General features: G+C 36.6%; 1 protein-coding gene across 1 annotated transcript in view; it reads left to right on the top strand.

The window, feature by feature from the left end:
- Positions 1-18,015: 18,015 nt before the first annotated feature.
- The window catches only part of cfap58 (cilia and flagella associated protein 58), a 109,720-nt gene continuing 100,129 nt past the window's right edge, over positions 18,016-27,606 (top strand). The window contains exons 1-5 of the mRNA XM_026932141.3: positions 18,016-18,132; positions 19,885-20,166; positions 21,989-22,137; positions 24,168-24,324; positions 27,293-27,487. Of these exons, the coding sequence (XP_026787942.2) occupies positions 18,127-18,132; positions 19,885-20,166; positions 21,989-22,137; positions 24,168-24,324; positions 27,293-27,487 (789 nt within the window). The 5' untranslated portion in view covers positions 18,016-18,126. The remainder of the gene's footprint in view (positions 18,133-19,884; positions 20,167-21,988; positions 22,138-24,167; positions 24,325-27,292; positions 27,488-27,606) is intronic.

Here is a 27,606-nt window from a genome sequence, read left to right as displayed (position 1 = left end):
GCCATATTTCAGAAGAAAAGGGCCTAAAGGCACTGCGTAACAAGGCTCAAGATCTTTATCTCACATAATCCAACGTCTAACATCAGAGAATGGCTAGTCATCCAAGGTAAGAATTCCATTATTTTCTTCTTCTGTTACTTAGCTGGCTTCCACGGAAAACGTGACATAATTGTGGAGGAAACAGACATCGTATGGAGGCTTTGCTTGCCATGTCACCCACATGGGAGCTGGGTGAACTCTGCAGACAAAAAATTTTTGCGACAATTCCTGTGACTGGAGGATTCATACACAACTACAATACGAAACCGCAGAGAGTGTGCAAGCTTGTAATCTTGTGAAGGTGGTTTAGTTTTCACACAGTGCTTGCAGGCATTGACTCTATATCGAGGGTTTCACTGATTCATTGATTTTTTTCATGGTTAAATCTGTCATCTGCAGGCCAGCAGTGAGGTTTTGCTTGTTGAGCAGGACAGCAGCAGGTTTTTAAGAGGTGTTGCCTATCAAATGTGAGAAATGTTTGAGCATTGTATCCCCTCTTGATACTTGGCTTGAACAGTAATTAGAAACTGTTTGTCTAATGTCCATTGTAGACACTAGCTGATATTTTCACAGTTGACCTGCTGCTGCTCAAACTCTTTGAATGCGTTTGCGCAAAGGACACATCTTAATTTTCACTACCATTAAAATTATTTGTTTTTTACTTTTTTTTGGTCAAAATTTCATTTTGTCCCCAGTTTACATTGTAACCTATATGATTCTGAGAATATCAGGCCTCAGAGAGGCTTTTTTCCCAGTTCACTAAATGGAATGTTTGTCTCCAGTAAATTCTTGGACAAATCCTGTGCTGCGAGCTGTCCAATATTTCCTCAGTTTTCTACTTTCAAATTTCTGACATTAATTTCTGATTCAAATGTGCCAACTGGTATACAAATCTGAAAGAAAAACATTGTTTCAAGGGTCTTTTTCCTACAATATAAGAACACATTTAAAACAAAAGTATTATTATACAGTAGACTGTATACAGTATATATATTTTTTTGCTAAAGAATCAAACTGGGACCAACGTTATTGCTTTCTAGTGTGAACGTAGCATTAGCACAGTTCTTTATACTTTATGGCAAAACATAATTTAGCGTCTTTTTTTATACCATATTCTAGAGCTATCATAACACAAATAATTTTCTCTGAGAAAATATGATCCTTAAAAAAATGAGTGTATACATCCTTGTATTAAAATGTGTTCATATCTGTATTAAAGACATCAGGCAAGGGCTTTAAAATTCGTACCCAGAGCAGCCTGCTTAATTTAGCCGAGCTGTCAGAAACAAGCTCAGAGCAATCGTTCACTGCAGCAGATAATTGTGGCTTTTCACTTTTTTTCGCTGCATTTCTATAGCAAGAGCAAATGGAGCTGAACTAAACTGTCGCTTCCCAGACTGAATTATTCAACATCTTTTCATTTAACATATGACTGAGAGAGCTGGTGAATGTAAAATGTGTGTTTGTGTGTGTGTGTGTGTGTGTGTGTCTGTGCGTATATTCTTTTGTGTGATTTAACAAGCGTAAGCTGTACAGTGTATTCTCTTACCTGAGCATAACTTTGTCTATGTGTCGTGTGTACGTGTGTGTGTGTGGGTGTGTGTGTGTGTGTGTGTGTGTGTGTGTTTGGGCGCCCTCTGCTGAGCACCCAAAGCGCATGTGTGATTGTGGCATCAATCTACAAATGAATGCTGTGTTTCTTGGTCAACAGTCTATCCATAAGCCTCTCAAACACAAGAGCCAATCCAGCTACAATTACTGAATGGTGTGTGTGTGTGTGTGTGTGTGTGTGTGTGTGGCTTCTTTTAGTGAAGTTAAAAGAATCCTGTATAAATGTATTTTTGAATTGTTTTATTTTATTTTATTTATTTATTATTTTTAATTAGGGTATAACTTTTACAGTGTGACTTTTGTAAATGTTGTGCAAGTAATGTAGCAAAAATATGTCATATATAAAATATCACATATTTTAAAAATGTATTTATTCATTCATTTATGTGTTTTTTTGTTTATTTGTTTATTTATTTAAAAAATTAAAACAAATTGTAAAAACAATAATAGTTATAAAAATAAATATATAACATTTATTTAATTATAATGCTTAATTTAATTAAATTAAATGTATTTAATTAAAAACTTTTTCCCTCTTTTTGAGTAGTATAATACTTTTTTCAATAATTAGTATCATACTAATTTTTGTATATGTTCTGCAGGTAGGTAGGTAAAGGTTTACCTTATTTTATTTATTCATTTATTTTGATGGCGTTTGATTCTTACAGTGTGTTGTATAGCAACTTTAGATTATTTATTTACTTTATCTAGCTTGTTATTATATTTTCCCCTACATTTTGACAGTGTATAATTCTTACAGTATGTACAGGGTGTCCCAGAAGTCTCTATACATAGGTGACTATGTTTGCCAGCACCATGTTGGGTGTGCCTTCATCAGTGGATGTTCGTGGACGTCCACTTCTCAGTTGGTCCGCAAAACTTCCAGTCTTTTTAAATTAGCTAATAAGTTCGTCAACAGTGTGGTGTGTGATGTGCTTGCCATGTTTCCTGTTAAAGTCCATTTCAGCCTTGTGACAGCTTCCTGATCCAGCCATGAGAATTATTTCAATATGTTTTTCTTTTGTCAAAGGCACTGTTAAATACTATCTGAAAAAATATATATAATATAAACCAAATGTGAAAAATTTTGGAAGACTTTTTGCTAAAAAGTGTTAATTTCTCTTATGTATGAAGACTGTCCGGGTTCCTCCCACCTCCCAAAAGCATGCTGGTAGGTGGACTGGCTACTCTAAAATGTCCCTAGGTGTGAATGTGTGGTGTAAATGTGTGTGGATATAGATGAATATATGAATTTTGGTGGTGTATAATGCTTACATGATTTTATATTCTAAGCAAATGGTGCACCAACATAAATTAATGTCTATTGTAAATCCATGAAATACATATTAATACAATACGTAATTTAAAATATTACTTTTGCTTTTTCAAAACTCCTTTTCATCGGTGTATAAATGCAGATCTGTCCTGTATAATGCTAATCATCACACTATAAAAAGCTCAGACTCTGATGCATTCAGTACAATCCAGTGTGTGACTGATGTCTTGATGTCTTTTTCCTTTCGTCTGTGGCTTATGGAGCGTGTTCATTCACCCAGAAGGCCTGCAGTCTGGGTAATGTCAGCTGGTCCGCTGATTCACGCACTCATGACTGCACATGCTCGCACTCCCACAGATACACACGTACACAAATGGACATGCACGTGGGCTTATGCACATACAAAAAGGGTAGTGTGCACAGACACATGGGTCATAGGCCGTCTCTTGGCCTTTTTCTGTCTTATACACACACACACACACAAAACTCTGATTGCATTATTTCTGAACTAGTTACTGTGCACCTCGTTTTTCTTCCATATGCACTGCTTGGAAATTAAGTAAATCACATCCCTTGACATTCTACAGACGAGAGCAGCACAAAATGAGCGCACATGGACACTCTGTAATGTAATTATACACATCATTTCATGTCCATATTCATATCAACAATGACTAATTACTCTATCAGAATGCAAAACCTAATTATTCTGTTTAACCCAAAGACTTCAAAAGTACAATAGGAAAATTGGCCACAGAATTTTATGCTTTCAGCAGAAATAGCTTTAAAATGGTGTTAGACCACTTTGTGTCTCTGCCAATACAACCAACTTTTTCATATTTCTCACTTGTTATGTTTTGGACGTGTAATATTAATTCAATTTTGGATTTTGGCAAACCTGGTACAAATAAGTTTAGTAAATAATTTCTCACATACACTCAGGGTTGCCATCCAAATGGGCATCCGAAAGTATTCCAAATATTATTCCAATGATCCAAATAACTAATTAAATTACACAAATAAAAATATGACCTCCAAATATGATTCCAAAAAATGACTAGAAAATATATTGTAATATTTACAAAGTAACATACAAATTAATTTTTAAAGCAGCATTATTGCATATAATGTGATTATGTAAAAATACATACAAAAACTCAGTGACTTACAAGCACATTCATCCAAATACAGTCTACTCGTCTTATTTAGCATGCAAGGCTTTAGCATTCATTTCCCAAACAATATACTTCCATAAAAATATAGTTATTTTGCCAGTTTTTCTTGTTTTGCCAGCTTTAATTAATATTGAAAATGTTGGTTGAATTGGCAAAGATACAAAGTGGTCAGACAACAATTTGGACCTAATTTTGTCAAACAAACAAAATTCTTTGGGTTAAAAAACAGAGTTGCAGAGTTTCTTTCTTCCTACTGATAGACCAGTTCACCTCTTCCTTTACTATAGCATCATAACACAATCACAACAACAGCCTAGATACATGCTTTATGCAACAAATGTTATATTTAGTGTTTACATTAAAGAAAAAAAAATCAGAATATCAATATTATTTTTTCACAAAAAATCCAAATCCAAGTATTTTGGAAACTGTTAATCTCCTGGGATTTTCATACACACACAACTCTCAAGAGTTTACACAGAATGGAGCAAAAAGCAAACAACATCCAGTAAACAGAGAAGAATGGCCAGACTGGGTTAAGCTGACAGGAAGGTTGCAGTAAACTCAAATAACCACACATCACAAAATGCACAAAATGTCAAACCTGGAGGTTGGTGGGCTACAATAGCAGAAGACCACAATGGAACAAGAATCAGAGGCTACAGTGGGCACAGACTCACCAAAACTGGACAGTTAAATATTGGAAAACATTCCCTGTTCTGATGAGTCTCGATTTCTTCTGCAATATGCAGATGGCAGGATCAGAAATTGGCATCAACAGCATGAATCTATGGACAAAACCTGCCTTGTGTCAATAGTTCAGGCTGGTTGTGGGGGTGTAATGGTGTGGGGAATGTTTGCATAGCACACTCTGGGGCCCTTAAAACCAATCGAGCTTTGTGTCAATGCCACAGCCAAGCTCAGTATTGATGCTGACCATGTGCATCAATTTATGGCCACAACTGACCTACCTTATAATGGCTACTTCCAGCATGTTAATGTACAATGTCACAAAGTCATCTCAAACTGGTTCCATGAACATGAGAACAACTTCAGTGTACTTCAATGGATCTGAATCTAAGAGATTACCTTTGGGATGTGGAAGAATGGGTGATTCTCAGCATGAATGTGTGGCTGTCCCAAGAGCAAAAATAGGATCCTACCCAGTATTATGCCGCGTTCGTGGTAAGTGGTAAGTGGTAAGTTGTAAGCCATTTCATACCAGAAAAAACAAAACAAAACATGGACACGTCCTCAAAAGTGTATGTTTTGTTTGCTCTGTCAGACCACGTAACACTCACTGAAAGCTACTTTAATCGCACCTTTTCAGTTTCAAGCCTGAGTGGCTACTCGTACACTTCTTCTACAGTGAACTTTACACGATGCGACATTTTGGACTGAAATTGCAGCACAGCAACAACAGACCAACAACAGATGCAAGCAGACCATAGCGAGTAGCATTAGCAACAAACTAGCTGGTTAACGTTAGTGATAACTCTAATGTTGGTGATGACCTTCTCAAAACAGCAATTAGTATGGTCAGTGTTATAGATTTTACTAAGTACTGTGTCTGTATAATAACTGTTCTAAAGCCATATAAAGCAATAAACTCATCTAAAAGCAGAGAAGGCACATTACACTGTTCCCAGTGTGTGCAACCATGTTGATTGGACATCACTCTATAAACAGGGAAGGAACTGGTAGTTAAGAAAACTACCCCAAGTTGACGAGTTGAAATTTCAAGTCAAGGGGGTATTTTTGGTGCCTTTTACCGGATGTAGGGAATCGCAAGTTGCAACTTCGCCTCAAACTCTGCATTAGAATTAATGGCATTCCTAATAAAGTGCCAGATAATTGTATGAGTGTTTAAGTGTATTTAAGTGAATGAGCTGTGTTTATTCAGTCTGAAGTCTGCATTTATGGTCTGGACCTTAAATACCTCTAAAGAGAAAATCTTTAATGTAACAGATCACATTTTCCAACCGCACGTGAATAGCCTCAAATGACAGTCAGCTGATAGACCAACTACATCACACACAGCCAGCTATGAGCCTGATTCTTATTTTCACAGGCTAGTTAAAACCAGTGAGCGATCAGTAATAAAACCTGTAATGCTGCACAGGAATGTAAAACAGCAGTGTGCTGTTCAGCTACAACTATCTCCATTTTTTTCCCTGCATCAACAACTACCCCAAAAGCAAATCTGCAAGATTTCCTCTGCCACTGCAGCAGTTTAATAGATTCAAAGGTTGTTTTGAATTGATACATGTCTGTTGAACTTCTTTCGTTCATTCTGACTGACTGTATGTAAAATGCATGACTGATGACATATCTTCGGGAAGGCCTGGAGTGAAGTTTTTCACCACAGATTTTTTTGTGGCCTTCCAGAAGATATGTCATCAGTCACGCATTTTACAGACAGTCAATCAGAATTGAAAAGATTTTTCTGCTTAGTGTTTATGTATGTACTACAGATACATACATAAACACTGAGCAGAAAAATCTTTTCATTTCCAAAAAGGAACGTATATGAAATTATTATTGTATATGCGGAGTCTTCAAACTGAAGTTTCCAAGTTTCTGAATTAACTTCATTGTATTGATGCATTGCTTTCTGGAACTGAAGCCAACTCTTATGTTTAGATTTCTCATTAATACGGCGTTGAACATCGACGGGAAATGATGAAAGAAAAGAAGCCACTGCTCTTTTGTTTTTAGGATCGAACAGTGAAGCCTGACCATTATCCCTCATAAGATAATTAGATAGAAATTAACAAGAACTTTCTTTTTTCCTAAAAAATAAAAAAACTACAGCATTCAAATATTTTATGTAATTTTAGTATAAATATTCAGAACCAGAAAAAACACAGTAATCTCTTTTCTTAATGGAACCTATAATTTGATGTAAGACTATTGTATTGTGGAGAGAAAGGGCAGATCAGATAAACAGATTATAGTTGGAGAAAGGCACACAATGATGAGACTAAATTACATGGTTTGTTATTTTAAAAAAAATGTGAATCAGCATGAGTGTGCTTCTGGAATCACAAACATGCAGCTCTGTTCTTCTTTAGCCCACTGTTTCCTGTTATTATTGCTCTGCCATAACACTTAAAGGCAATCACCATGGGAACGGTACATGCTATGTTGTGTTGTCAAAGAGAACCCGGCTGGGAGGATATAGCTACCCCGCTCGGCACGCACACACACACACACACACACACACACACACACACACACACACACACACGTACCGATGTTGGAGTACACACATAGAAGAAGAAAGTTTATTAAACCATTAACCCTGCTTTTTTTTTATTTTAATGAATGCTCATACACACACACAGACATGTTGATTCTCCAACATGCACAAATACACAAACAATGGGGTCCAAAAGTGTGAAACCACTTGTGCTTTTATTTTGCATTCTTTTCTAATTTAATACAACAATTTTCATTACAAATTACATTACTGACAACAACTTGAGTGAAAAGTAGAACCTTTGAAATATTTACATGAATTTCAGAGGTATGTTCCCTTTCTGCTTTAATGACAATGTGCACTGACACTGGCATGGACTCTGCATAAGGTTTTGTGCAAAAGCTTATATCCATTTTATATCAAAACCATTGGAGTGTCGTCTGAACACGTGCTTCAGTAGAAGAGATTAGGCATGAGGAAAATCAGACCTTTTGCAGAAAGCAGTTAACATGGTCAATATCACACATTTGTTTACATTTAAACAGGGACCTAGAATAGTGCAGTCTTAAATATTAAATATTCAAGATATTGAACATTTACTTTCTTTGATTTAAATATTTCTAAATTCTAAAACCTTCTGTTTATTTCCAATTTTAAATGGAAAAAAAAGATTTTCAGTGTGGTCTCAGATTTTTGGATCTCACTGTACATTATGAAAATCCAGAGGCTTTATATTTGGAATTATGAGAGAACTCTGGCTACATTCTGGTCTAGAGATCAAAATGAATAACAGGAAATTCAGTGACCAGTTCTGATATACAATAAAACAATTCAGTTATCAATTGTCAGGCTGTTTAAAATGACAATTTGTTATGTGGACAAATTGTTAATTGTTATAAGGAATAAAATCTGACAGGGCATACTGTTATAGGAAAATAATATTTAGTGTTTAATGTTTAGTGTTTTATTCCTCTTATACCACAACAATTTGCCAGTGATTACAATTTTATATTTGAATGATGCGTTATATTTTTAAAAATCCATTTACAGTTATTTTTAATGTTGTGGAGTGTCCATGAAAATAGTTAATTCTTGTTATTACTTATATTATTTTAACTGTAACCAGTCATTCTTTCACTAGCCTCTCTATTTTCTTTCATTTGAAATTAACAAAGTAAAAAACACAGCTTGTCTTGGTACCGAGAAACTGCAAAGCCCGCCTTCCTGAAAACTTTCCCACCTTTTCCAAGCGTTGATGCTGGAGACTCCTTCCAAAAATTCTAATAAATCTATGTGTCCTCAAAAAAAACTTTCCAATATCTACAAATCCACTTATGTGGAGCGTCCGCCCTAAAATGTCTGACCCATGCTGTTAATGAATAAATTAATCAACACCTTCTGACCAATCAGAATCAAGCATTCAACAGCACTGTGGTTTAACAGATATTTAGAAATCTATAACCAGCTCTATCTATTTGTATTTTAACTTGTAACTATAATTCACAAAACATTTTAGCAGCAAACCTGTGAAACGTTTATGGTAGTCTACAGAGCTCCAGTATAAAGGTCGCATTGGAAGTTGTGTTATACATCAAACTGTAAACGCTCTCCATGCTACACGTAAGCTCAATGGTTCATAATTGTTTTGGGAAAATTAACCAAATATAGAGCCACAATTACTGTAGGCCATAGTCTGCTAAGTAAGTTCCAATTGCGAGTTCATTCATAAGTTAAGCATGCAGATCACTAACAGATCTTTAATTATCTGTCTGAATTCATTCCTGAAACACTCTGTCATCTGTAGCAATGGGGTCAATGGACTTGAGTCTGCACCCAGGATTACATTTACACTGCATTTATGTTTCTGGAATTTGGCAGACACCCTTATCCAGAGAGAGTTACATTTAATTCATTTTAGTAGTTGAAAGTTAAGGGCCTTGCTCAAGGACCCAGCAGTGGCAGCTTGGCCATGCTGGGATTTGAACTCAAAGTTGTGGAAAGGTACACATTCCATAATTTAGAAGTGGAAAAGTGCATGGTACCACCCATAGTCTGCTGAAATCTGGGCATCCATCAAAACTAGATGACTGAGAAAGATGACACTTAGTTAGAGAGGCCACCAAGAACCAAATGGCAACTCTGAAAGACCTACAGGATTTTATGGCCAACAGTCAAAAACATGCATCCCACAACAATATCAAAGGTATTGCATACATCTTGGCTGTATGGGAGGGTTGCAAGAAGAAAGCCATTTCTCAAAAAGGGCCATCTGTAATCCTGTTTAAAGTTTGTGTAAAGACTCCTGAAGGATCCTGCAACAAAGTGGCAGAAGGTTTTGTGGTCAGATGAAACCAAAGTAGAAATTTTGGCATTAATGCCAACATGGCCCATCACCAAAACAACACCATCCAAACTGTGAAGCATGGTGGTGGAAGCATAATGTTGTGGGGATGTTTCTCATCTGCAGGGACTGGGGAACTTGTCAATATTGAGGGGAGGATGGATGGAGCCAAGTACAGGGAGATTCTGGGGAAGTACCTGATTAAATCTGCAAAACGTCCGAAAATGGGTTGGGAAATCATATTCCAACAGGACAATGATCCCAAGCATAAGGCCAAAGCTACCATGGAGTGGCTTGTTCTGGAGTTGCCTAGTCAAAGCCTTGACATAAATCTAATTGAAAATCTACAGAATGAAAGTTGCTGTCCATCAGCGAAAACAACTAACCTCTCCAAGATTAAACAGTTCTGCAAAGAGGAGTGGGAAGATCTCCAAATCCATGTGTGCCAACCTTGTGGAGAGCTACCCAAAAAGACTGGTAGCTGTACACTTAAGAAAAAAGGAAATTTCAGTTGTGTCAATTAAATGCTCTCTTTTTCTTTTCAAATTCAAATGAATTCACTGCATTCATGTGGTATACCGTGTTGTTTGGATCAGGGAAAAGAAGTCCCATTTAAATCCATGAAGTTTTACAGAACCTGACAAAACAAAATGTAAAAAAAAAAAAAAATTAAAGGGTGTTTATTCATTTTCTATCCACTATATATAAACTTATTATTCTTATTAATGTTACCATTTTCACTTTAACCATGTATGCTGTCACAAAACATTTTGTCAGATGCTCTCACAAAGTTGTGCAGTAACTCCACTCCTGGCATGCATGGACTGGCAAATGAGGAGATGTGAAAACTTGAAACAGAAAGTTATGTGACAAGTTATTCAATGGGTGGCCCCTGGGGGTAATCACCTGTAATCAAAGTAAAAACTACACAAAAGGACAGGTGACAAAACCTTTTTGTTTTTTTTTGACAACTCAGTTTTGTGTTGTGTTTTAAATTGAGTTACAACTTTTCTGTTTGTTCTTTTTTTTGTAAGGAACATGGCATGAAGCTAGTACTGCAGACTTGAAAATAGTTTATTTGATCTAAAGTAATAAAATGCATTGCTTAACCTTAATTGTTTCACTGTCAAGCTGCTGGGAGATTTTCGATTTTAGCCTCCCATCTAAAAGCACAACTAGCAATCACTGGACTGCACTATACTTTTAACAGTTTTAACACTTATTCAAGCGAATCAAGGTTTCAGTGAAAATTCGGTGTAAGTTTCTGCAAAATCTGAAAATAAATGCAAATGTCAATTTTTTTAGCCCTAACCCATATAAGTGAAGGAACAAAACTGACAGCAGATAAGAAAAAAATATTATACAGACAGACAGCGAAATATCCTGAAAATGAACCTGTTCCAAGGAAAGAGCTTTAAACCTGCGTATGATATTTATAGACACTCGACTCCTGGACATCCTGTTTCCATGAGACACGTAGACACACACCCTTACACATGCACATACAGAGCCGAAAGTAAATGGCATACAGCCAGCTTTGCACTGTTCATGTAGTTTAATCTACATTAGAATTAATGGTACAATACTGAGTTATTCATATGCTATTTAAAAGAGATAGAAGAGCAAATGTGCATTAGAAAACCATTATCATATATTTAGGTGTTGTCATTTCTTTAATAAATAATCAATGCAGCATCATGCCCTTCTGCATCGATGGAAACATCCAAAGTATTAACCTCTGAGAGATCTCTTTGGCCCTGACTCCATAAGCTAATAGTGTGAAATATCAGAGCATCTCGTTAAAGCCCTTACTCATCATCCTCCCTCTGTCACCTCTTCATTTGAATATAATGACTACATGCTAATGAAGGCCGCAATTATCATCACATCTGCCAGCAGGACGATGTTCAGAATCAGACGTCTGCTAATACATAATTCAGAGGGACTTCACAAATCAGTGATCTGGTCTTCACAATTCATTCGCAAAGCTGATTAAAAACTCCTACAGATTTTTAAAAATGAGTTAAATCACCTGAGCATCTGGTTCACTACTAAAATAAGTGGAATGGCAGGACAGGCTGAAAAACGTTTGCTTCAAGCCACCACGTTTATTCATTTTAAATTAGCATAATGAACAGTTATTGCTTGATATCTGTTGCCTGTCATGCTACACAGTGTTTTCACAACTTAGTAGCTATTTATTAATATATAACACAATAACACAACAAATTGCAGTCAGTGACCATTGCAGCCTATGAGATTTATATAGCTTTAAGAATTGGACAAAATGAATTTATTATATTATATATCGTTATATTGTAATAACCATCACCAATTTGTTAAACTGTTGAAGTTTTGAAAGGATTTCACAGCTGAGGAAAAATGAGTTGTCTAGTGGGATCCATAGCAACAGCAAAGTAAACTGTTTACTCTGTAATCTACAGAAGTACGCCATTTAAATTCCCAGGCACATTTTGCCCCACTACAGCTAAACAAGCGCCAAATATGCAGGGCTATTTACATAACCCAGTCACTGTGTTGACAGATTTGGGTCATTTCGTTAGGTTAGTTCATATTATGTTAAACCAACTTTTGGTTAGTTACTATACCATGTGGCTTGGTTGGCATTTTGTTTCATTTTTAATTCTTCCAGTTTTGTTGCTGCAACATCACTAGACAGAACACAAAGCTGTAGAGAATTTTCATCTGACAGTAGAGATAAGAAGTGGATTAAGGGTTGATGAAAGATTATTTAACATGGGCCTTGTAGTGAACTAATTGTTAAAGTCAAAACAAGAACAGTAAAAGCAAGCTTCATTACATTTACGGCAGTTGGCAGACTCCCTCATCCAGAGCGACTTACAATTATCTCATTTATACAACTGAGCAGTTGAGGGCTAAGGGCCTTGCTCAAGTGACAGCTTGGTGGTGCTGGTATTTGAGCTATCAACCTTCCGAACAGAAGTCCAACATCTTAAAAACTGAACTACCTCTTCATTGATTCATTCATTCATTCATCTATAGTAACTGCTTTATCTTCGTTAAGGTCATAGTGGGTCCAGTACCAATCACAGTAACACTTGATGCAAAGTGGAAGCCTTCACTCCAGATAGGATGCCTGTCCATCGCAGGACACAATGCACACACACACATTCACACAGAAGGGTAATTTAAAATCGCCAATCCGCATACCTGCATGTTTTTGTGAGATGGGAGGAAAATGGAGAACCCTGGAGGAAACCCATGCAAACATGAGGAGAACATAAGAAACTCTGCACAGACAGAAACCCAAGCTCAGGATCAAACCAGGGATCCTGGAGCAGCTCAGCAGGTTGGGTTCTACACCTACCTCAACAGTCTGCAGTCAGATTAACGCACATGTGTTGTCTTATACAGTATATGTGACCCAGCACACATTATTTGAGTGAATGACCAGCGCTCTCTCCCACCCTCAATACCACGACTGAGGTGAGACCCTTGAGCAAGGCACCGAACCTCCAACTGCTCCCCGGGCGCCGCAGCAAAAAAGGCTGCCCACTGCTCCGGTGTGTGTGTGTTCACTACTGTGTGTTTGTGTGCACTTGGATGGGTTAAATGCAGAGCACAAATTCCGAGTATGGGTCACCATACTTGGCTACACTTCACTTCACTTATTTTCAGTAATCCTGGTCAGGGTTGTGATGGTTTTGAGGCAGGAATACACCCCAGATGGGATGCCAGTCTATCACAGGGCGATAACCACACACTCATACACACTTAAGCGCAAGTAAGAGTAACTAGTTCACCTAAGGGCAAGTAAGAGTAACTAGTTCGCCTAAGGGCAAGTAAGAGTAACTAGTTCACCTAAGGGCAAGTAAGAGTAACTAGTTCGCCTAAGGGCAAGTAAGAGTAACTAGTTCACCTAAGGGCAAGTAAGAGTAACTAGTTCGCCTAAGGGCAAGTAAGAGTAACTAGTTCGCTTACATGCATGTTTTTGGGAGGTGGGATGAACCTGGAGAACCCAGAGGAAACCCACACAGGCACAAGAAGAACATCTGACACTCCATAAAGACAGAAACCTGAGCTCAGGATAGATTCGGTGGCAATGTTATCCATTGCACCACCCTTACCTAGCACTGGCTTACACAAAATGACTCAAGCGGTGTTACATTTACCTCAGCTTTTTAGAGTGTAGCGGAACACACAGAAGAAAAAAATGCATATAATATACAGAAATTATTCCAGAATGAATACAGTATGACATCCTTGCACATAAGGCCCCCAAGACAGTGAGTGTCCTGCCTATAATCACTTGGAAACGTGGGCACGTGCAACCTTTGTCCCATTTGCCCCCCAGCGCGAGCGCTGTCCTTCAGCACCACCGGATTAACATAATCCCCAGTGAATGCAACAAGTCGCCAAGGTAAGGAAGTAAGCAAGCAAGGGAAGCAGGTACATGAAATAAATTAGGACACGTTTATAAATAACAGTCCAGTCTCTACTGAGATCCATGCAATCATGCAAAAAAAAAAAAAGAGTCAGAATTAATGTATAGAAACACTGAGTTGACGCATATGGAAAGTTGGAGGTGAGAGCACACGGGCAGGTTAAGGAGGCTTGCAGTCATCTTGTGAGAATTAACAGTAAAGTCACTGACCTTTATGGGAGTTGTGAAGTCTGTGGAATCTGTTGTGATGTCCTCTCTGCAGCGGTGGGATGCCGGACACACTGTTTCCCATGACTGAGAGCTAATTCCTCTTTCCTGAAGCTTCAGATCGTCAAGAAATGGAGCGCTGGATGTAAGTGATGTCCTCTTTAGGAGAGTAGAATCAGCGTGATCGTCAGTGATGATCCGGAAGCGCGCGATTAGCAGGGTGTCGGAGGCGCGCGCTCTTCTCTCCACCCGAGCAGCACTGAAGTCGAGAGAGACCTGACATGAGAAGGGAAAAGGAAAAAAACAGCGTGTTTTGCTGTTTTTTTTCCTGCCTATCTGATCCTGTCTATTCGTTCTTGATTGCAGTAAGCCTAAATGGGATTGGACACGTCAGTAAAAATCCCCTACAGGAGGAGAGGACTGTATTTATCTGCACACAGGAGAATGAATAGACTAGATGATATATATATTAGTACACCACATTTATAAAGACTGTTCCCTATGAACTAGCATATACTGTACATCAGGGGTTCTCAATTATTTACTTATTTATTTATTTATTTATTGCATCTAGGGAACTATTCAAATGTTTAGCATATCATTAAACTGTGTACAAAAATATTCTGGGTATTTATTATAACTTTCTTTTTTTTTTTTTTTTTTAATTCCTGAACTTTCCAGCAACCGAGCACATTGTTATTAGGCTAAAAATGGCATGAGATTGAAGTTGACATTATTTTAGCTGATACATACACTCACCAGCCACTTTAATAGGAACACCTGCATCCCTGGACATTCATGCAATGATCTAATCAGCCAGTCATGTGGCAGCAGATACAGGTCATGAGCTTCAGATATTGTTCACATCAAACATCAGAATGGGGAAAAGTGTGATCTCAGTGACCATGGCATGGTTGTTGATGAAAGATGGGCTGGTTTGAGTATTTCAGATACTGCTGATCTCCTGGCATTTTCACATGCAAAATTCTCTAGAGTTTGCAATGGTGCAAAATATGAAAACAACAACAATAACAACAACAACAACAACAAGAACAACAGCAACGACAAACACCAACTGGCAACTGTACCTACCTCATCTGTATAACTACCTCACCTGTGGATAAAACAGTATACATAACTATACCACTGTATGTACTTCTTGCACTATAGCATAGCTATAGATGTACTGTATATGATACATATTATATAGGTTTACTATTTATATTATATCTATGCTATGCATACATTTAAAATTTTTAGTTTTCAATTTTATTTTTTCAATATTGATTTTACTTTATCTTATTTTATCTTTATTTTATTCTTTCTTTATTTCTTAGGTATATTATGTGCCTTGTCTTTTATGTATGCTGCTGGAACACTCTAATTTCCACATGGGATCAATAAAGTGTTATCTTGTTATCCAGTGAGAGGCAGTTCTGTGGGCGGAAACATCTCGTTGATGACAGAGGTCAGAGGAGAATGGCCAAACTAGTTCCAGTTGACAGGAATGCTACAGTACCGCAAATCACCACCCTTTACAACCACAATGAGCCGAATTGCAACTCAGAATGCACAGCACGTCAAACTTTGAGGTGGATGGGCTACAACAGCAGAAGATCACATCAGGTTCCACTTCTGTCAGCCAAGAATAGGGATCTGAGGCTTCAGTGGGCACAAGCAAAAGAAATGGGCCAAGCCGAAAATGGCAAAATATTAAGCTTTTAATGGTTTTAACAACAAATCATTGGTCAGAAATTTAGCAAGAATGAAACAAACACTGTAGATCTCTCCCTGCTCTATCAGTCCTGGCTCCATTTATGAGCTTGTTAACAGGCTCTTGATGGGCTGCACCAGGTGCGGCACATAACCAAATAACAACTAATCTTAAAAAAAAAAAAAAAAAAAAAAAAAAAAAACATCCCAGAAGATATTTTCGGAGAATTTTGTACACCCAGACACGTGTTGTACCTTTGCATTCAAGAAGACTATATAAATGAATTTCTCTGTTTCTAGCTTTTCCCCAAACAAACAGTTCACTGCAGCAAAAGTAAACCAGCAAATGGAGGCACAGGACGTCTCAGGAGTGCATTTGTTTGTGATTTGTCCAATGATTTGTTGTTAAGACCAGTAAAAGCTTAAAAATTGCCATTTTGGGCTTGGCTTTTTTTTTTTTTTTGGTACTATACAGTATGTAACAAATATGGCACATATGACACCAGCCTAAAGGTTGAACACCTACACTGTAAGCAATTTACTATAAAACGTACAGTAATATTAGTTGCCAGTAAAAATAACTATACAGTACTAAACTGTAAGACATTTACTGTAATTCTTAACAGTAACATTGTAACAGTTGTAATTTTACTGTGTCTTTACTGTACTTTTACAGCAGATACATATTATTTTGTGCTGTAATGAAGCTGGGTTAGAGAATGCTCAAAGTTTTATATGTATATATACACACACACACACACATATATATATATATATATATATATATATATATATATATATATATATTCATATATAGAGAGAGAGAGAGAGAGAGAGAGAGAAAGAGAGAGAGAACTGTGCAAAAGTCTTAGGCAGCCTATTTTTTTTTAGTACAAACTTTTATGGATTTTTATTTTATGACTTCTACACTATCTAGTCAGTACAAAAACATTTTAGATTTCCAAACATTAGCTTTCCGGCACAAAATTAAATGTTACAGAAAAAATGTTTGTATGGCAGTAAAGAAAGCAGCATATTACATAAGAGACCACTTTTCAAAAAACGTAATGAAGGCTGCTGGGTTTTACTGCAAAAATAAGAAGCAAGTGCTACAGTCAAAGTCTCCAGAAGAACTGTGGCTGCTTCTGCAAGATGCTCAGTAACACTTACAGCTCATTTCCTTATAAAACTGCACACACTGTACCTGAGACTACTATTTCTTTTAAAAGCGAAGGATCGTCACAACAAATATTGCCTTTGTTTCATTTATTACTGTTTACTGCTCTTTATAGCATTTTTAAAATGTAGAAACATTTAGTTTCATTATTTTTGAAGGCATCTTTACAGCATTTCTTTGCATGTGCCTAAGACTTTTGCACAGTACTGTATATATATATATATAAACTTTGAGCATTCTCTAACCCAGCTTCATGAGTTATCTAATCTTGAAGGGATTCCCACAATAACCACTTACTTGGTTGTATCTTCCCTCCTCAGGATCACATTACTGAAACAATGCAGGTCATAGTGTCCAGGTTGCATGAGTCGTTATTGAGATTGAGGCTGAGGGCTCGTGCTCATTTGACCAATGATTTGTGTAAAGCTGCCACCTAGTGTAAAGCTCAACAACAAAAAAACCAAAATAACATGCAATGAATGACGCTATCGTTTGTATCATTTGCTTTGAATGCTATATGCAGCATGATTAGTCGGTGCATCTGTGTGCATCTCAGAAATAGCTGTCACTGAGAGATCCTATTCACACACACACACATAATAATAATAATAATAATAATAATAATAATAATAATAATAATAACTGTGCATTAGGTTGAAAGTTTAAAAAACATATTAAAGAAACTATTGCACTCCTAAAATCCCACAATGCATTGTAACAGAGTGGCCAGAAGAGTCTATAGAGGATGAGGAGCAGCTTTTGTAGTGTGTAGGGAATATGGATCAGGGCAGAGGGCGCTGCAGGAAGGGGGCGGGGCTTCCACGCGGTTGCATAGCAACAGGGGACGCATTTCATAAACAGCGCGACAGGAAAACATTGCCAGCTTTACATTGTATTTTAAAGTGTGTAGTTGTTTAAAACGCATAAAAGTTTGGGAACAGACACTGAAAACGTGCATCATGGAGGTAGGATAAGAAACTTTGAACTGCTAACCGGTTACACAGCGTTTCCCCGGCTGGTTATATTGATCCACCATGATAGATATTTAAACTTAATTCATAAGAGTTTAAATACGTGTATGTGATCTTTCCCCCATCAGAGATGAGTAAAGTAATGAAGAAGTAATCCAGCATGTGAAAACTGCACAAGTCTGCACTGAAATCATTACAAAGTGGATTTGTTTTGAATTAGTTTTATAAAAACAGAAAGAAGACAAGACAATTCATCTTTAAATGATCTGTATATAACTAAGCTAAACTAAAGCCTTACAGATTAACTGAATGTGAAATAGATTGAAATCATAGATACCTTGAATTACATTTCTCTATTAAATTCACTTAATAAAAAATTCAGTATGAACAGATTAATAATCACAGCCTTCATTGTGGGTTGTGGGTTGCTCACCAATGATCACGTGACTTAACCAATATTACCAATATTTAACCAATATTTTCACAATAATCACAATAATCGTGGAACCTTTTGTTGTGTTTTTCAACATTATTATCATGTTACAGAGCCTCACAAAAATGACTATATTGCTATACCAGCTCTAATCCATTCAGTCAGCCATGATTTTCAAAATGTCATGAAATGATTAACATAAAAAAAATAAATAAATAAAAATAACATGGCTTAATCTACCGAAACAACGACCAAGTGACACCAAGACTCTCATACAATTCCTTTGTCATAAACACTATCTACTGCCCAAAGGACAAACAGTAATCTGAAAATAACAGTCATTTTCATGTTTTTGGCTTCATAGAAAGCCATTACACCAAACATAAACACCTTAAAAAGGCTAACTACTGGGTAACTACTGTTCGATGAATTTAAATATCCCAATTATTGGGATGCTGTTATAATTTCCAAGGTGTCTAAGCTTTCTTGCTATTAATAAAACAAACACCCTAACAACCATTCTTAATGACATGTTTGGTAACACATTTTCATTGGTTTAGGCTTGCTTTATCTATCTATCTATCTATAGTACATCTATTAATGGCAACAATAAATCCCATTTCAATAACAGGATTAAAAAAAATTGTATCCAAGGTCATCATAAAGGTATTTGAATATAGTATGTACACTGTCGCCTGAGTAAATCTGTCTACACGTTAAGATGTTTTCTTGAGTAACATTCTATAATTCATTCTTAATGCAATAACAACACTAACACACTTTCAATATTCACCATTTTCCAAAATCTTCACCATTTTCCAAATTCACAACAAATGTTTTCTAAAATTCAGTATGTACAGATTAAGTAATCACAGCCTCCATTATGGGTTGCTCACCAATGATCACGTGATTTAACCAATAGTAAATTTTCACAATAATCACAATAATCACAATAATCGTGGAATCTTTTGTTGTGTTTATTAGCATGTTACAGAGCCTCACAAACATGACTATATTGCTATACCTATATTACTGTAGTCCTAATCCTTTCAGTCAGCCATGTTTTTCAAAATTTCATGGACCTCTCATTTGACGATGTAGCATAATGTTTGAATTTGAATTTGTTTACGCAATTTTCCCTCCAGTAAGGCAATTCTGTCATGCTCCATGTTTTTTAACTATAATTTATCATATTTAGTTTTGTGGTTTTGCTTCATTTCAAGATAAGCAAACCAACCTAGAAGTTACAGTATCCATGCATTCTGAAAAACAGAAAATTAGCTTGCTATTCCTTTTATGTGCTCTTGGTATAGGAGAACGCCCAGAAGCCAGAGGTGGAAGAGAACTCATTTGAAGCATTGGAGAAGGAGTTCCAGGATGTGTTGAATGAACTGGTGGGAGAGAAGAGTCTGGAGAAGTTCAGTGTGGAATATGAAAAGCTCATCACAGCCCTGAAGAAATCACACGAGAATGAGAAGAGGCTGATGACGAAATGCCGAGAGCTGAAAGCAGAGATAAGGTCCAACTCTGTCAAAGTGGAGACGGCTCTGAAGCTGTCTCAGGAAGACCAGACCACCATTATGTCACTAAAAAAGGTATAATATGAGTAAAAATGATTAGGTACAAAAATGCTGCTCATTATCTGCTTCAGAAAAACAAACTGTGATTAAGAGGTTAAGATTTTAATCACAGAATTGTTAAGCCTTTTACAATGAAATGATGCAAAGTTAAATAAAATAACAAATCAACAAATCCTTGACTAGCTCTAAACTCTGTCTAATTTATTCCTTGTTGGTCTGACCTTCATATTCAGTGCTGGTATTATTTGTATGATTAAAAATATTTTGTGCAGCAAGAGCCTAATTAGAGTGATTGTGATCTGGGCATTTTCTAATTCAGTTGCTAAAAAAACATTTTCTTCATATCCTTAACTATTTCATACTTAGATTGTCTTATTTTGTAGTTTTTAAAATGAGCCCAGAGTCACAAAAAAGCTCAAATTTGACTGGCAGTGTACTAATCACTGTATGTAAACTAAAGAGTCACATGATTAAAACATAGTGCTTACTCGGAGCTACTGTATATACTATTTTATTTTATTAATTCATGCCTCATTCATTTCAATAAAATAAAAGTACTGAAATACAATATTTTTAATTAAAATCGCAGTGTTTTTGCATGAGAGGAAGGGCAAAACATGGATGAAACCTTAATCCCAGATGCAGTAGGATTATGAGTATGAAGAAATAAGGCTTTGACCAAGTCCACGTTATAGCATTTTTCCAAAAAAAACCAGTATGACCCAGCATGGCTCAGTAACAAATCTAAACCCAGAGCTATCTATTTCCTGCTATAATGCCTCACATAATGTTACCTGAGAAGGTAAAGAGGTTCCTCTGAAAGTTGTTTGACTAAAGATAGGCACAAGTAGCACAATGTTATTTATGAATTTGACATTAGTGTTTCCTTTACAGGATGAACTAGAAATCATGAGTTTGTTTAAATGGCTGCACAAACACCCCAAAACAAGTGTGCCAATACTTTAATACTAAGTAAACACACAGTACAGAATTTATCAGTTGAAGTTAAAATACAAGAAAAAAAAAAAAAAAAAAAAAAAATCACCATCCTGAGTTTGGCTTTATTGTATTATACCTCATACGGGACACCAACAACGTGAATAGGAAACCACTGAGGATAGTAGATTTTAGCATATTACAAAGAAAAAGGACAGCGACTCCACCTGTGATCATTCCCAGAAATCATTTTGAGTCAGATTTTAGTGTGTTTGTAGTGTTATGTATATAGATTGCATGACAATCCTTACTAATGCTAACTCTAGTTGAATTACTGCTTTGTGTTCATGAGTGGGAAATAGGGGCGGGCTTAAAGAGTAAAAAAAATAAATAAATAAATAATTCAAATCTTATTCAGCTCCACCGACTTAACCGATAGAGACCTAATCTTGATTAATTTTGATTAGATAAAATTAAATCTTACTTAATACACCTTTAAACTAACCAGAGGATTGCTATGTAAAATAAATAGTGACAAAATAAGGACTAGAAAACAATATCGTTGGTGAATAAAATCAAAAGAAACTGAAACATTGTTGGATAAAACGATGTTGATAATAAATCGACCAGAAAATGACATTTGTGCTGAAGATTTATGCTCTGGTCGAGAAGTGACTTTAATCAGAACAATTATTTATTGTTTTTTCCGTGGTCCTGTATGTCCTATAGCAGAGGACGTGTGCAAGAAGTGTGGAGTACTTAGGAACCATGGCTTGCTTAACTTTTGAAATAGCAACACATTGCGAGATCACAGTTTATTTGCTGAGCTGAGTACTCAGATGATTCTTATATCATATTAGATTATCCAGTATGCTTTAGCATGAATATCTCTGTTTCTCAGGAAATCGATAAGGCTTGGGAAATGGTGGATGCGGCTCATGAAAAGGAGAAGAGGGCTAAAGACACAATGAAGAATCTACAGCAGGAAGTAGACAATCTGACTGTACTTGTTGAGCAAGGAGCTGTTTTACCCTCAGCTGAAGTGCAGAGGTGGGTGTGTAGCGTAAAGATGGTTACAGTTAGCCTAAAAATTCAAATTTGCATTCATGAACCCTTTTTTTTTTTTTTTTTTTTAAATATAAACCAACTAACAGCAACATGCTCTGAAATGTAATGTTATACAAGATATGTTACTTAATATTTTATCTAAAAACTGGATTAGGCCCCGTTCAGACTTGGTATTAACATCAGTTACGGGTGATCAGGTGACAAGTGGACTGAGCTAACTACTAATTGCTCTATTTGACCATGTAGCACACAGTTATAGAAGGGAATTATTTATAATCGCACTATCTGCTGTCACGCAGATGAGGATGGGTTCCCTTTAGAGTCTGGTTCCTCTCAAGGTTTCTTCCTCGTAATGTCTCAGGGAGTTTTTCCTTGCCACCATCGCCTCTGGCTTGCTAGGGATAAATTCATAGATTTAAAATTCCTGAATGTATTTATTTCTGTAAAGCTGCTTTGTGACAATGTTCATTGTTAAAAGAGCTATACAAATACAGTTGAATTAAATTGAATTGAACGAATCTGACCGGGCTTAAATTCTCAACAAGAACTCCGCTCATTAGTGTATTAATGTAAGTTATACTGTACATGTGTCGGCCTGGGAAAATCTTCATTTCGTAACATTTTGACATTTTTAAATTTAGGTCTGAAAACAGGAAGATAGCCTAGGCAAGACTAGAAAGTAAATAAAAAGTTTTCCACATAGGTACTGGTAAAAGATATTATCATTTCTTATAGGTAAAGGGGTCAAATCATATTATAGAGAGAAAAAATTTTTGGCCAAAAGCTTGTTTTTTGTCTTTTTTGGCTGTTTTCCCAGACAGTCGGTATAATTACAGCTATTGTTTATTTATGACAATCTACTGTATATGTAATAATATCTTTCGGATATATGTGCAAAAAAAAAAAGTCTTAGGCACATACAAAGAGATGCTGTAGAGTAAAGATGCCTTCAAAAATAATGAAACTAAATGTTTCTACATTTTAAAAATGCTATAAAGAGCAGTAAACAGTAATAAATGAAACAAAGGCAATATTTGTTGTGACGATCCTTCGCTTTTAAAAGAAATAGTAGTCTCAGGTACAATGTGTGCAGTTTTATAAGGAAATGAGCTGTAAGTGTTATGGAGCATCTTCTGGAGACTTTGACTGTAGCACTTGCTTCTTATTTTTGCAGCAAATCCCAGCAGCCTTCATTATGTTTTTTTGTCTGAGAAGTGGTCTCTTTAATATGCTGCTTTCTTTACTGACATACAAATATTTTTTATGTAACATTTAAATTTGTGCTGGAAAATGAATGTTTGGAAATCTAAAATGTTTTTGTACTGACTAGATAATGTAGAAGTCATAAAATCAAAAACTGTAACAAGGTTTGTACTAAAAAAAGGGTGCCCAGGACTTGTAAAAACTACAACTACACATATATATATATATATGTGTGTGTGTGTGTGTGTGTGTGTGTATATATATACATATATATATATATATATATATATATATATATATATATATATATATATATATATATATATACATATATATATATATATATATATATATATTTTTTTTTTTTTTTTAACACATTCAGAACTTTTAAACTGGTATATCTATATATTTTATATTATTAATAAATTTAGTCGCATTGGTTTCACTACTAAATAAATTAAAATACGTACCAAATAATATGAAACTGTGAAGAATACCTGGATAATAAGCTGGGAGGTTAATATCCATTTTGTCTCAGGGGTATGCAAATGTTTGCACTCAACTGGTGAAAAAAAAAAAAAAAAAAGCTAATAAAAAGCTCTGATGGTGATGATCAGAAAGGCAGGAAGTACATACAGTACAAATTAATATGGAACTAACTGTTAAATGGACTTCAGTTGTGCTCATGTAAGCCGCTTGTATGCATGTTTCTTAGAACCCAGTGTAGCATGTCATCCAAGGGCTAACTGATGCTTCGGCTGTGCTAAAAAGCCACAGCTAAGTGCTCTGAATGGGCTTTTGTTTTGCAGCGTGGACGATCTACTCAAAATCAAGGAGCAGTTGACGGCTGAGAGAGATGAGCTGCTCTCAGAGCTGGTGACACTCCGAGACAATTTCGAAAAGGCCACGACCAAGCAACATGAGGCTGAGGAAGCGAACATGAAGGCCCAAGAAACCATTTTACAGGTATTTTAAAACCCTTAAAGTCCTACGAGCCATCGGTTGGCCCAGACCATCACTTTCCTATTGTCCATATGTCCATTTTCCATACCGCTTATCCTACACGGGGTCACGGGGGAGCCTGGAGTCTATCCCAGGGAGCTCAGGCAACAAGGCAGGGGACACCATGGACGAGGTGTCAACCCATCACGCACACACACCCATTCACACACCACAGACAATTTGGAAATGCCAGTCAGCCTACAACACACGTCTTTGAGAGGAAACCACTGAAGCACCAGTGCTAACCACTAAGCCACCATGCCCCCCACTTTCCTATTATTTACACTGTAATTGCCAAATACATAATTGTGTACCAGCATTGTAACGCAAACAACAAAAACTATCCGCAAATAAGATTCAATTATATAGCGTCAAACCAGGAAGTGACCCGGAGGTGAAATGTGCTGAAATGAGGTATTTTGTAATTAAAAATTGCTGGTCTTTGTAAACATTTGTCCGAAATTGAACTGTTCAATTTCAGTGAATCCGTTCTCACTGTAGCCTCAGATTTCTGTTCTCGGTTGTTGTAGTACACCCACCTCAAGGTTCGATGTGTTGTGTGTTCTGAGATGCTTTTCTGCTCACCACAGTTGTAAAGAGTGACATTTCACATCAGCAAGACTTTTCCACCTGTAATACTACCACTCACTGGATGTTTTTTTGTTTTTTGCAGCACTCTGTGTAAACATTAGAGACTGTTGTGAGTGAAAATGAACTGTATCTGCATGATATTATGTACTGTGCTGCGGCCACATGATTGGCTGATTGGATAAATGCATGTATAAGCAGGGGTAAAGATGTTCCTATTAAAGTGGCTGGTGAGTATATATGCACATAATGGAGTCACATGCGTGCACAAAATGTTCATGAGTGAAATAGAGTCATCTTCACACTTTATATTAAGCAAACTCTGCGCCTTGGGAGCAAAATATTAATGCAAGCACAGACTCTCTGATATGTGGTTCAGTTACAGGAACAGTAATGCTACTCATGCTCACAATAACACAGACGCTTTTGACTAACGCAGATAGAAAGCCGCTTTGTGACTCTGGGTTTGATTTAGCTTTTAATTTCACAGAAGCTTTTTTATTTATAGCCCCGTTCTTCTGGATAATATTCAACAATTTCACTTCAGTGGTGCTGTAGCTCATTGGATTTCCATGGAACGTTATCGTGCTTTATGACCAGGAAGACTTATTTTGCAGTTCAGCAGTATTTAGCGTTTCATCTGTAGCTTCCTTATTTGGTCAGCAAATCAATAGCGGAAATGTGTGCATGGTTCAGTAATTGTTTAAATCCAAAACATTAGTTCCAAAAAAGTAGATTTTATTTGCCACATATCATTTTTTCTGGTTAAACTGAGACTGAAAATCTTGCAAATGAAACCCTTGGCCTTATCATTATGGAGAGATATGACTCCCTTGTTGGTAGGCTGGTGGGGGAAAAAGCACTTTCTGTTTTGTTTACCAAGCACAACAGTGAGGGAGAATTGATTGGATGCTTGGCGTGGCCGGTCACAGGATAGCGGTATTAAATTTCAGAGAAGACGGAGATAGCATGCATGAAAACAAAACCTGCATGCGCCAAAGCCAAGACTCAGGATCTTACACTTCAATTTCTATTTCAGTGACATGCTTCCATGTTATTGGTGCACTACTGATCTTAGCTTCCTGTCGTGCTACGCAATTTTTATTCAAACACCTGAGAATATCCAGGTATATCCAAGAACCCACATATTACACCTGTTCCTATACCCTAATTAAAAGCCACTTTGAAGAATTGTAAGCAGTGTAGTTTACAGCTTCTCAGAAAGTCCACCTAGAAACCAGCATCGCTTGCAGTAAGCATTTGTTCAGCAATATTAGCATTTTGGACAAAATGTAATAACATGAAAGGGCTATCATGAGAGGCCTCCTTTCTATAACGTGACTTATACTACAGTGCTGTTGAATTCTCAATTCTGATTGGCCAGAAGGTATAGATTAATTTTCTATAACAGCAGCACAGTTTATATTAATGCATTCTTTCTAATACGTTATGGTTTCTATAATATATAACAGCTACTTCACTGGGTTCTTGTGGGTTCAGACACTTCTCATGAATGGAGTAAAACATGTGCAGTTGTTGATCTGGGGCCGTTTTCTGTAAGGAGACATTTATTTTACATTTGTGGAAGGAGTCTCCAGTGTCAGGGCTTTGTAACAGTCAGAGGTAAAGCTGTTCTGTTAAGTTTTCAGACACAGGAAAGTCGTAAGGACAGAAGGCTTTGTGGTTACTTGGTAATGATTATTTATAGCTGTTATAATGTAATATAAATAAATAAAAAGTTGGTAGCATTGTCGAACTGCTGTAGTATAAGAGGAATAAAACACCTCGGGATGTACTGTTATTGGGAAATAATCACCCTGCTGTCAATTAATTTCCTATTATTCTTTTTTTATTATTCTTTATGTGTTTTTGAGAGAAACAGGTATTTTTGCTTGGGTCTTAGTTGGGTTGGGGTGACGTTGGAGGTGAAACGAAATATTTTTTTAATGTTTATTTTTTCTCACCTACATATGCATGTGACAAAAATCAGAAGACCTTTTGAGACAGAAAAAGGCATTTTGATTTGAGCTTTGCATTTTGTTTCACAATTACTCCAGAGAATGGCTGAAGTTACACTGTTGGTGTATTTAAAGGTGGATTTAAAGGTTGCTGAAAGTTGATTGGCCTTTCAATCAAATGTTTGGCTCTTTGTTGCCCAATAGACAAAATGGCGGCCTATAGTTTGCTTAGCTACAGTAACGTTTTATGCTGGAAAAGTCATACTAATATTATTTCACTTATGGAGTTCAACAGTATTGTGAATTGGATAATTGATTATCCAATATAAATGAGATCATTTTGACCAAAACAATCATTCAACAACTGTTCATACACTTTTTTCCAGCTGCAGCAGGACATCCAGGTGCGTCTGAACGAGTGCTCGAGGGAGACGCGTCAGAAAGAGAAGCTGGAGAAGGAACTGAAACAGCTTCTTGCAGACTTTGAAGCCCAGCAGTTGGAGATTAAAACACTAAACGCACAATGCCAGCATGGCGATGAAGAGCAGCAGAGGATGGAGCAGCAGCTCCATGAGCAAAAGGTGAAGCCCTGATTAGAATCCTTTTTTTATTGCTAACTCAGTGCTCATGGAATATATGCGTCGTTTTTGCAAATGAGAAGTAAAATGATGTTGCGATGCTGCACCAATTAATGTTATTA

Source organism: Pangasianodon hypophthalmus, chromosome 26 (assembly GCF_027358585.1).
Source record: "Pangasianodon hypophthalmus isolate fPanHyp1 chromosome 26, fPanHyp1.pri, whole genome shotgun sequence".
In the NCBI taxonomy this organism is placed as follows: Eukaryota; Metazoa; Chordata; class Actinopteri; order Siluriformes; family Pangasiidae; genus Pangasianodon; species Pangasianodon hypophthalmus.
This window is presented reverse-complemented; position numbering and strand designations above follow the sequence as displayed.